At 38.2% G+C, this 11,594-nt stretch overlaps 1 protein-coding gene and 1 pseudogene across 1 annotated transcript; one reads left to right on the top strand and one right to left on the bottom strand.

Annotated features, from left to right (window-relative positions):
* The window catches only part of LOC133076398 (phospholipid-transporting ATPase IB-like), an 84,079-nt pseudogene that overhangs the window by 358 nt on the left and 72,127 nt on the right, over window positions 1-11,594 (bottom strand).
* Window positions 4,326-4,830, top strand: LOC133076171 (acylphosphatase-1-like). The gene has a single exon (XM_061170652.1). The coding sequence runs from the start codon at window positions 4,326-4,328 to the stop codon at window positions 4,800-4,802; it is 477 nt and encodes a 158-aa protein (XP_061026635.1). The 3' UTR covers window positions 4,803-4,830.

Below are 11,594 nucleotides of genomic sequence, written 5' to 3'. Positions count from 1 at the left end.
GGACTGGGATACACTGGCCACGTCAGCCAGGCCAGTGACCGAGGCAGGTAGTCTGGAGAGGGCTTGTTGATGGAGCAATTTGAAAACCTGGCTGCATTAGAACCACTTAAGAAGCCTTTTCTACATCCTTCTTTCTGGGGCCACAATTGATTTGAGGGTGGCTGGACATTGGTGTGTGTTTTTGAAGTCCTCCCAGGGATTCTGATATGGTGCCAGGCCCTACATGAGAAACATATCCTGGAGGATGCAGCCTGGCTGAGGGGCTGGGTGGCTCATGCCTGTTTATATGGGGCTTGTCTGAGCAGCTGAAACAGTGGCCCAGGGTCCCTCGTTTCATTTTCCCACCACCATTCAAGAGGAGAGGCCCTAGAAAGGTCTGAGTCTTGAAACTGAAACTTACAACTAGAACCCAAAAAGGTAGTTTATGAAGCTGAAAACATGTTGGGGGACAACAGACAATATTAATATTAAACTTGGTAGAGAATCCATAATGCTGGAAATATTCCTGTTTTTAGATTTAGCATTCTTGGAATGAATCAGTGAAACAAAAAAAATCCTGTTCTCATGGAGCTTACAGTCTGGCAATGAAGACAGATAATAAATAAGAATGCAATAAAAAGTTAATCATATAGCACCCAAGAGTGTGCTATGAACAAATAAAAAAGTAAACTGGAATCAGGGGTGAGGGTTGTGTAGCAAGAGAGCGGTCAGGGTAGGCTTCATTGAGAAGGTGACATTTGGGCAAAGGCTTGAAGGAAGTGAAGGAGGGGGCCCCACAGATGTATGAGGGATTCGCTTTCTAGGCAGAGCTGCCAGCCAGTGCAAAGGCCCTGGGGCAAGAGTACTCCTGGTACAATGTGAGGAGAGCACAAAGGCTGGAGTGGGATGATGAGGAAGGAAGGAGAAGAGTAGGAGATGACACCAGGAAAGTACGGCATCCAGATCAAGTCAGTCTTCTGGGCCACTGGCAGGCTTTTATGTTGAATGTGATGGATGGCCGTTGCAGGGCTTGGGGCAGAAAATTGATGTGCTTGTGCTGACATAATTTTAATGCATCACTTTGGTTGCTGTCTGAGGGGCAAGGGTAGAAGCAGGAAACTCCTTAAGAGGTTTTTGAAGCAGTGTAGACATACGACAGTGGTTCAGACCATGTGCCAACAGTGGCGTGGGTGAGTGGGAAGTGACCAGACTGAATATAATGAGATGGCAGAGCCAATGCAATGGAAAGGAGGAATTAAGAATGACTTCAAGGGACTCCCCTGGTGGCACAGTGGTTAAGAATCCGCCTGCCAATGCAGGGGACACGGGTTCGAGCCCTGGTCCGGGAAGATCCCACAGGCCGCGGAGCAACTAAGCCCGTGCGCCACAACTTTGAGCCTGCGCTCTAGAGCCCACGAGCCACAACTGCTGAGCCCACGTGCCACAACTACTGAAGCCTGCACGCCTAGAGCCCGTGCTCCATGAAGAGAAGCCACAGCAATGAGAACACTGCGCACTGCAACAAAGAGTAGACCCCGCTCACCGCAACTAGAGAAAGCCCGTGCGCAGCAATGAAGACCCAATGCAGCCAAAAATAAATAAATAAAAAATAAAATAAAACTGTAGGGACTTCCCTGGTGGCGCAGTGGTTAAGAATCTGCCTGCCAGCCGCATAGCACAGGGAGATCAGCTCGGTGCTTTGTGACCACCTAGAGGGGTGGGATAGGGAGGGTGGGAGGGAGGGAGATGCAAGAGGGAAGAGATATGGGAACATATGTATATGTATAACTGATTCACTTTGTTATAAAGCAGAGGCTAACACACCATTGTAAAGCAATTATACTTCAATAAAGATGTTTAAAAAAAAAAAAAAAGAATCTGCCTGCCAATGCAGGGGACATGGGTTCAAGCTCTGGTCTGGGAAGATCCCACATGCTGTAGAGCATCTAAGCCCGTGTGCAACGACTACTGAGCCTGCGCTCTAGAGCCCATGAGCCACAGCTACTGAGCCCACACGCCACAACTACTGAGGCCATGTGCCACAACTACTGAAGCCTGCGCACCTAGAGCCCATGCTCCGCAACAAGAGAAGCCACCGCAATGAGAAGCCTGCACACCGCAACGAAGAGTAGCCCCCACCTGCTGCAATGAGAAAGCCCGCACGCAGCAACGAAGACCCAACGCAGCCAAAAATAATTTAAAAAATAAAAATAAAAATAAATAAAACTGGGGCTTCCCTGGTGGCGCAGTGGTTAAGAATCCGCCTGCCAATGCAGGAGACACAGATTCGAGCCCTGGTCCGGGAAGATCCCATGTGCCACGGAGCAACAAAGCCTGTGCACCACAACTACTGAGCCTGCGCTCTAGAGCCCACGAGCCACAACTACTGAGCCCGCGTGCTACAACTACTGAAGCCCGCGCGCCTAGAGCCTGTGCTCCGCAACAAGAGAGGCCACCGCAATGAGAAGCCCACGCACCGCAATGAAGAGCAGTCCCCGCTCGCCGCAACTAGAGAAAGCCCGCGCACAGCAACCAAGACCCAACACAGCCAAAAAATAAATAAATAAAATAAATAATAATAATAAATAAATAAAACTGTACTGGATGGCCCAGCCTGTGCATTAATGCAATAAAAATGAGGAAGAAGCAGACCTCTTTATTCACAGACAACATGGTTGTATATAGAGAAAATCCTAATAAAGAAAAAAATAGCTACGAGAATGATTAGTGAATTTAGCAAGTCACAAGCTATAAGGTAATTATAAAAAGTGTACTTCAAAACAGTAACAGTAACTTCCCTGGCGGTCCAGTGGTTAAGATTCCCTGCTTCCACTGCAGTGCGCGTGGGTTCGATTCAAGAGCACGCATGTCATGCGGCAAGGCCAAATAAATTAATTAAAAAAATTTTTAAATGGTAATGATGAAAAATTGGAAAAGGAAATTGTAAAACACCATCATTGGGACTTCCCTGGCGGTCCAGTGGTTAAGACTGAGTGCCTACACTACAGGGGGTGCGCATTCGATCCCTGGTCAGGGAACTAAGATCCCACGTGCCGCACGGCGTGGCCAAACAATGAATTTAAAAAATTTTTAAAGAAATACCATTACTGAATTTTAAAATACCATTCAAAACTTGAATATTGAGAGATAAACTTGGCAAGAGATGTAAAAAGACTGTATATCAGAAACTACAAAACATTCTTGAGAGAAATTAAGGAAACCTGAATAATTGGAGAAATATATTATATCCATGGGCTGGAAGACTCGATAATGCTAAAATGTCAATTCTCCAATTCTCTTCAAATTAATCTACAATTAAATACAACCCCAACCCAAATCCCAGCATTTTTATTAGAATTTGAACAGCTGATTTAAAATTTTATATTAAAATTCAAAGGACCTAGAATAGCCAAAACTTTTTCAGAGAGGATATACTACATGGTGAAAGATTTAAAAATGAAGTATAGTAATCAAAACAATATGGTCTATAAATGTATAGATCGATGAGACAGAATAGAGATTCCAGATATAAACCCATACATATAACTTCAATGGATTTTTTTTTTTTTTTTACAAAGTTGCCAAGGTAATTCTATGGGAAAAGCATAATCTTTTCAACAAAAGATATTGGAACTGGACATCCATACACAAAAAATGAATGTCAACCTGTACAACGCACCATAAACAAAAATTAACTCAAAGTAGATCAGAAAACTAAACATAAAACAAGGGAGGCCACGATAGTGAGAGGCCCACGCATCGCGGTGAAGAGTGGCCCCCGCTTGCCACAACTAGAGAAAGCCCTCGCACAGAAACGAAGACCCAACACAGCCAAAAATAAATAATAAATAAATAATAAATAAATTTTTTAAAAAACCAAAAAAAAACAGTACAAATAATTTGTAAAAAAAAAAAAACTTAAAAAGAGAACTTTTAAAAGAAAATAGCATTAAGTCTTTGTAACCTTGGATGAGCAAAGATTTCTTAGGAGAAAAAGAAAAGTACAGATCATAAAAAAAATTTTTTTTTGTTGGCTGCAATGTGTGGCATGCGGGATCTTAGTTCCCTGACCAGGGGTTGAACCCATGCCCCTGCAGGGCAAGCACGGAGTCTTAACCACTGGACTGCCAGGGAAGTCCCCAAAGATCATAAAAATTTTTGGTGAGTTGGACTTAAAATTTAAAACTTCCAATTTAAATAATATTAAGAAAGTTATAGTGAAGCCACAGATTAGGGGGAAAAAATTACAACTCATACATGACAAAGGACTTTTATCCAGAAAGAACTCTTGCAATTCCATAAGAACAATTCGATTAAAAAATACCAAGTGGATTTTTCTCAGAGCGATGGTCTCAGATCCTGGGGTGTGCCCTTCTCTGGCAAAAGACAGAGCGCCTAGATGTGCCCTCAAGTCATTCTGCCGCAGGATTCCGGTGTCTGCCCCCTTAGCGGGAGTGGGCCTGCTGATAGCCTTTCTTAGCACGTTCGGCTGCCTTGTACGGGCCCCAGGTCTGAGCATGAGTATGGCAGAAGGGGACACCCTGATATCAGTGGATTATGAAGTTTTTGGGAAAGTGCAAGGTGTGTTTTTCCGCAAGTACACTCAGGCTGAGGGTAAAAAGCTTGGATTAGTAGGCTGGGTCCAGAACACTGACCAGGGCACAGTGCAAGGACAATTGCAAGGTCCCACCTCCAAAGTACGTCATATGCAGGAATGGCTTCAGACAAGAGGAAGTCCCAAATCACACATTGACAGAGCAAGCTTCAACAATGAGAAAGTCATCTTAAAGTTGGATTACTCAGATTTCCAAATTGTTAAATAACGGTCTGAATTTAAATTTTCCAAGATACTCAGTGGTTTTTTTTATTTTTAATAGAGATGGAATTATTGTGTTCAATATTAGAATTTGTCAGTAAGTTATTTTAGTATCAGACACTTGATAGTTACTGTATATTATGTGTATGATGGAAGGATTACAACTGTACACAATTCTAATCAATAAAAACACAGAACCTTCACAAAAAAAAAAAAAAAAAAAAAATACCAAGTGTTTGAAAATAAACTTCCTCAAAGAAGGTATACATATGGCAAACAACCACACAAAGAGACTCTGTGTCATTAGTCATCAGAAAAATGCAAAATAAAATCACAAAGAGATAGTATATAATATTTTAGTGAGGTCATAAATGATAAGTGATATACCATAAAACTTTTGGGCTGAACTTATTCATATTAAACTTCTAATTTAAGATTATTTGATAAGAAAGTTAATTATATTATACATTTAAAATTACAGTCCCTGATTTACATATATCCAAATTGTAAATGGCCTCCCCATGATTTGGCTTCTTTGGCACCAAAATCTTTCCAAGACCTTTCTGTGAGGAATCTCATGCCCAGATCTTGACTCTCCCCTATGCCCCATCCCCCATCCTGCCTTCCTACCTTCCTGCCCTGAGAGCCTTTACTAGCATAGCTACCGGAGACACTCAGCTGCAGCTTGCGCCTGACCGCCTCATTCTCCGAGAGCCCGAAGAGGCTAAAAAGCAATGGTCTCTGAGTGGGTCAGTGACACAATTACAATTAAGAGGGAGAAAGGCATCCCAAATTCCAAATAATTTTTAAATGGCCTTTTAGAATATAATATTTTCACTAGCTGTCAATCACCAGAAATATAATTAATACTATAGAATATAAGGCATGTTAAAATCTTTTTTTAAATGCCTATTTTTTAAATACTGAAAATCATCATTCTTTGCCTGTTTCTCCTTTTCTTTAGCACTGTACTAGAGCCAATTCCCAAACTTGTCTGCACACTGGAATCTTCAGAAGAACTTCATAAACTACTTACTGATGCCTGTAGCTTAACCACAGTGATTGTGGTTCAGCTGGTTTGGGGTGTGGCCCAGGCTTTGGAATTTAAAAAATCTCTTGGTGATTCTAGTGTACAGACAAGTTTGGAAACACTAGTAGAAAATGATATGGAGATGATGATCCTATGTAACTCTCTCTTATTTTCAGGGTCTTACAGTAATAGGTTTCATGTGATGCAAGTTGAAACATAGGAAAGACCACCACGTAGATTATGTACACCTGGTCAGTTAGGGTTGGCATTCAGTCTGGATTTACAAAGTAGGAGCCTGGAAACCCAGGTCCTCACGTCATATAACTTCATGGTGATGAATGATATTTTGTGTTTATGTTGTTTGCTTGCCTATTATGTACAAAGCATCTTTAAATTAAATTTAAACATGTATTATTAGTGCCAAAACAACACACCAGGTGATGTGGATAAAGAATTCAGTCCCATAAACTTTTAAGGAAATTTGCAAAGAGCATTTTATCAATTAGTCCTCCTTCCCACCCAGGAAGCACAAATAATCAGTAATTGTTTATTCCTTACAGAGAACCTGAGGGTGTTTTCTGTGTGTGTGTGGTGTGTTGAGGGAAGACTGAAATATTTTAAATATTTTTTAAAGAAATTTTTTAATCTTAAGGAAAAATAAAAAATGAATATTTTTGAAAGAAGACTAAAATTTTTGAATCTTAAGGAAAAAATAAAAAATGAATATTTTTATAAAGAACTAGCTGACTGAACGCTTGTCATTTAACGATAACTTCTGCAAAATAAAAAAATTCAATAAAATCGTGGTATTTCTGGTTCTGGATTTGGACCCATTCTCACCACAACCGTTTATATTCCTTTATATATTCTGAAGATAATCTATGATTCCCAAATATATTCTACTTATTGTATATTGAGCCTTCTTTTCTCTGGACTACTTGGTATATTACAAAGTTGTCTTCATTACCTTTTTTTAAAAATGTGTGTGTTAATCATTCTCATGCTTTATTTTATAATTTTAGCAAATAGGTATGTATCCCAAAAAAATATATATGCTTATTATAACTTCTACAAAACTGACATAAACCTGTATGCAGTGGATGGGACACCTGGTCACTCCACAGATATTATCAGGTATATGAACTTTGCCAGTATGGTGGCATTAGATGTCTTCTCATTGCCTGATTACTGAGATGTTGTGTATCTTTCTTATATTTTTTGCCATTTATATTTCATTAACTTTTAAAAACAGCTTTATTGAGATATAATTTACATATCATACAATCCACACATTTAAAATGTACAATTCAATGGCTTTTAGTATTTTGACAGAGTTAACTATCACCATAATCAATTTTAGAACACTTTGTCATTACCCTCAAAAAGAAACCCTGGACCCCTTAGGTGTCCCTTCATTCTCCCAGCCCTAGGCAACCACTAATCTACTTTCTATTCCTATATATTTGTCTGTTCTGGACATTTCATATAAATGGACTCACACAATATATGCTCCTTGTGACTGGATTCTCTTACTTAGTATAATGTTTTCAAGATGTGTCACTGTTGTAGCACAATCAGTACTTTATTTCTTTCTATTAACAAACACTATTCCATTATATGGATATAGCACATTTTATTTACCCATTCATTGATAATGAGCACTTGGGCTACTATGAATAATGCTGCTATGAACACTGGTTTACAAGTTTTTGTGTGGACATAGATTTTCATTTCCCTTGGACATATACCTAGGAGTGGGATTCCTGGATCATATGGTAACTCTATACTTAACCATTAAAGGAAATGCCAGACTGTTTCCCAAAGCAGCTGCACCATGTTACATTCCGGTCAGCAGTGCATGAGGGTTCCAATTTCCCCACTTCCTTGTCAATGCTTGTTGATATCTGTCATTTTGATTTGAGCCATTTTAATGGGTGTGAAGTAGTATCTCGTTGTGGTTTTAATTTGCTTTTGTTTAAATATTAATGATGTTGAGCATATGTTTATTAGTTATTTGTATATCTTTTTGGAGAAATGTCTATTAAAATCCTTTGCACATTTTTAAAAATTGGGTCATAGTCTTTTTTTGTTGAGTTGTAAATGTTCTCTACATACTCTGGATACAAATCCTTTGTTATTCATAACTTGCAAATGCTTTGCTCCATTCTGTGGGTTGTATTCAATATTTTCACTTTCTTGATGGTATCTTTTGATGCACAAAAGTTTTTTATTTTGATGAAGTAAAATTTAGTTATTTATTCTTGTGTTGCTTCTATTTTTGGTGTTGTATCCAAGAAGTCTTTGCCTAACCCAGGTCAGAAAAATTTAATGCAATACTTTCTTCTAAGAGGTTTATTTGCTCTTACATTTAGTTCTATGATCCATTTTGACTTCATCTGTGAGTTTGATGTGAGGTAGGAGCCCAAATTCACTCTTTTGCACATAGATATCCAGTTGTCTCAGAAGCATTTGTTGAAAAGACTGTTCTTCCCTGCCTCCCAGTTAATGGCATCGGCACCCTTGTAAATATCAATTGATAATAAATTTGAAGGCTTCTTTCTCAATTTTATTCATTTAGCTATGTATTTCTATCTTTATGCCAGTACCACTGTCTTACTGTAGCTATGCAGTAGGTTTTGAAATCAAGAAGTGTGAGTCTTCCAACTTGGTCTTCTTTGACAAGGTTTTGGCTATTCTGGGTCCCTTGCATTTCCATATCAATTTTAGAATCAGCTTGTACATCTCTGCAAAGAAGTCAGCTGGGACTTAGAGAAGAATTGCATTGGACCTTTAAACTGATTTGAGGAGTATTGCCAGTTTAACAATATTGTCTTCTAATTCATAAACATGGGATGTCTTTACATTCACTTAAGCCTTCTTTAATTTCTTTCAACAATATGTTGTAATTTTCAAAGTATGAATTTTACACTTCTTTTGTTAAATTTATTCATACGTATTTTATTTTTTTAAATTTTTTATTTTGAAATTATTTTTAGACTTACTGAAATGTTGCCCCAAAAATGGTACAGAGAGTTCCTATAACATCTTACGTAAACTGTAGTACCATTGTCGAAACTAATGGATTAACATTGGTAAATGCTATTAACTAAACTGCAGACTTACTTGGATTTCATCGGCTTTTCACTATCCTTTTTCTTTTTTTTTTTATGTTTTATTTTTATTTTATTTATTTATTTATTTTAAAACATCTTTATTGGAGTATAATTGCTTTACAATGGTGTGTTAGTTTCTGCTTTATAACAAAGTGAATCAGTTATACATATACATATGTCCCCATATCTCTTCCCTCTTGCATCTCCCTCCTTCCCACCCTCCCTATCCCACCCCTCTAGGTGGTCACAAAGCACCGAGCTGATCTCCCTGTGCTATGCGGCTGCTTCCCACTAGCTATCTATTTTACATTTGGTAGTGTATATACGTCCATGCCACTCTCTCACCCTGTCACATCTTACCCCTCCCCCTCCCCATATCCTCAAGTCCATTCTCTAGTAGGTCTGTGTCTTTATTCCCGTCTTGCCACTAGGTTCTTCATGACCTTTTTTTTTTTTTCCTTAGATTCTATGTATATGTGTTAGCATACTGTATTTGTTTTTCTCTTTCTGACTTACTTCACTCTGTATGACAGACTCTAACTCCATCCACCTCACTACAAATACCTCCATTTCATTTCTTTTTATGGCTGAGTAATATTCCATTGTATATATGTGCCACATCTTCTTTATCCATTCATCCAATGATGGACACTTAGGTTGCTTCCATGTCCTGGCTATTGTAAATAGAGCTGCAATGAACATTTTGGTACATGACTCTTTTTGAATTATGGTTTTCTCAGGGTATATGCCCAGTAGTGGGATTGCTGGGACATATGGTAGTTCTATTTTTAGTTTTTTAAGGAACCTCCATACTGTTCTCCATAGTGGCTGTATCAATTTACATTCCCATCAACAGTGCAAGAGTGTTCCCTTTTCACCACACCCTCTCCAGCATTTATTGTTTCTAGATTTTTTGATGATGGCCATTCTGACTGGTGTGAGATGATATCTCATTGTTGTTTTGATTTGCATTTCTCTAATGATTAATGATGTTGAGCATTCTTTCATGTGTCTGTTGGCAATCTGTATATCTTCTTTGGAGAAATGTCTATTTAGGTCTTCTGCCCATTTTTGGATTGGGTTGTTTGTTTTTTTGTTATTGAGCTGCATGAGCTGCTTGTAAATCTTGGAGATTAATCCTTTGTCAGTTGCTTCATTTGCAAATATTTTCTCCCATTCTGAGGGTTGTCTTTTGGTCTTGTTTATGGTTTCCTTTGCTGTGCAAAAGCTTTTAAGTTTCATTAGGTCCCATTTGTTTATTTGTGTTTTTATTTCCATTTCTCTAGGAGCTGGGTCAAAAAGGATCTTGCTGTGATTTATGTCATAGAGTGTTCTGCCTATGTTTTCCTCTAAGAGTTTGATAGTGTCTGGCCTTACACTTAGGTCTTTAATCCATTTTGAGTTTATTTTTGTGTATGGTGTCAGGGAGTGTTCTAATTTCATACTTTTACATGTACCTGTCCAGTTTTCCCAGCACCACTTATTGAAGAGGCTGTCTTTTCTCCACTGTATATGCTTGCCTCCTTTATCAAAGATAAGGTGACCATATGTGCGTGGGTTTATCTCTGGGCTTTCTATCCTGTTCCATTGACCTATGTTTCTGTTTTTGTGCCAGTACCAAACTGTCTTGATTACTGTAGCTTTGTAATATAGTCTGAAGTCAGGGAGCCTGATTCCTCCAGCTCCATTTTTCGTTCTCAAGATTGCTTTGGCTATTCGGGGTCTTTTGTGTTTCCATACAAATTGTGAAATTTTTTGTTCTAGTTCTGTGAAAAATGCCAGTGGTAGTTTGATAGGGATTGCATTGAATCTGTAGATTGCTTTGTGTAGTAGAGTCATTTTCACAATGTTGATTCTTCCAATCCAAGAACATGGTATATCTCTCCATCTATTTGTATCATCTTTTATTTTATTCATTTTGATGCAATTGTAAGTAGAGTTGTTTTCTTAATCTCACCTTCAGTTTTATTATTTTTATTTTATAGAAATAGATTTTTGTGTATACTGATCTTGTATCCTGACACTTTACTTAATTTATTAGTACTAATGGTTTTTTAGTAGACTCTCTAGTATATATATATTTATAAAATGTCATATGCAAAGAGAGATCATTTTACTTCTTCCTTCCTAACCTGTATGACAACTACTGTATTTTCTTGCCCAGTTGTACTAGCTAGAATTTCCAGCACAATGATGAATAGAAATGTTAGAAATAATATCTTTGTCTTGTTCTTGATTTTAGGGGGAGAGCATTCAGTCTTTCACCACTAAGCATAATGTTAACTATGGGTTTTTTGTAGATGTCCTTGATCTGGTTGAGGAAGCTCCATTTTATTCCTAGTTTGTTGAGAGTTTTCATCACGAAGGAGTATTGGCTTTTGTCAAATTCCTTTTCTGAATCTACTGAGACGATCATGTCATTTCTGTCCTTTACTCTATTGCTATGATGTATTACATCAGTTTATTTTAGGATGGTAAGCCAACCTTGCATTCTTGGGATAAATCCCACTTGGTTATTGTTTATAATCCTTTTATGTATTGCTAAATTTGGCATGTTGATATTTTGTTGAAGATTTTACATCTATATTGTTTTATTAAATTGCTTTTAAAATCAGGTATGAAAAGACAGAAGACAAAGTATGCATTTACACTGTCA

Source organism: Eubalaena glacialis, chromosome 16, assembly GCF_028564815.1.
Source record: "Eubalaena glacialis isolate mEubGla1 chromosome 16, mEubGla1.1.hap2.+ XY, whole genome shotgun sequence".
NCBI lineage: Eukaryota > Metazoa > Chordata > Mammalia > Artiodactyla > Balaenidae > Eubalaena > Eubalaena glacialis.
The sequence above is the reverse complement of the archived record's forward strand: the minus strand, read 5'-3'. Positions and strand labels throughout refer to the sequence as shown.

Excerpts from the sequence above, each read along its gene's own strand:
- LOC133076171 (XM_061170652.1), top strand. The coding sequence starts at position 4,326 with ATGGTCTCAGATCCTGGGGTGTGCCCTTCTCTGGCAAAAGACAGAGCG.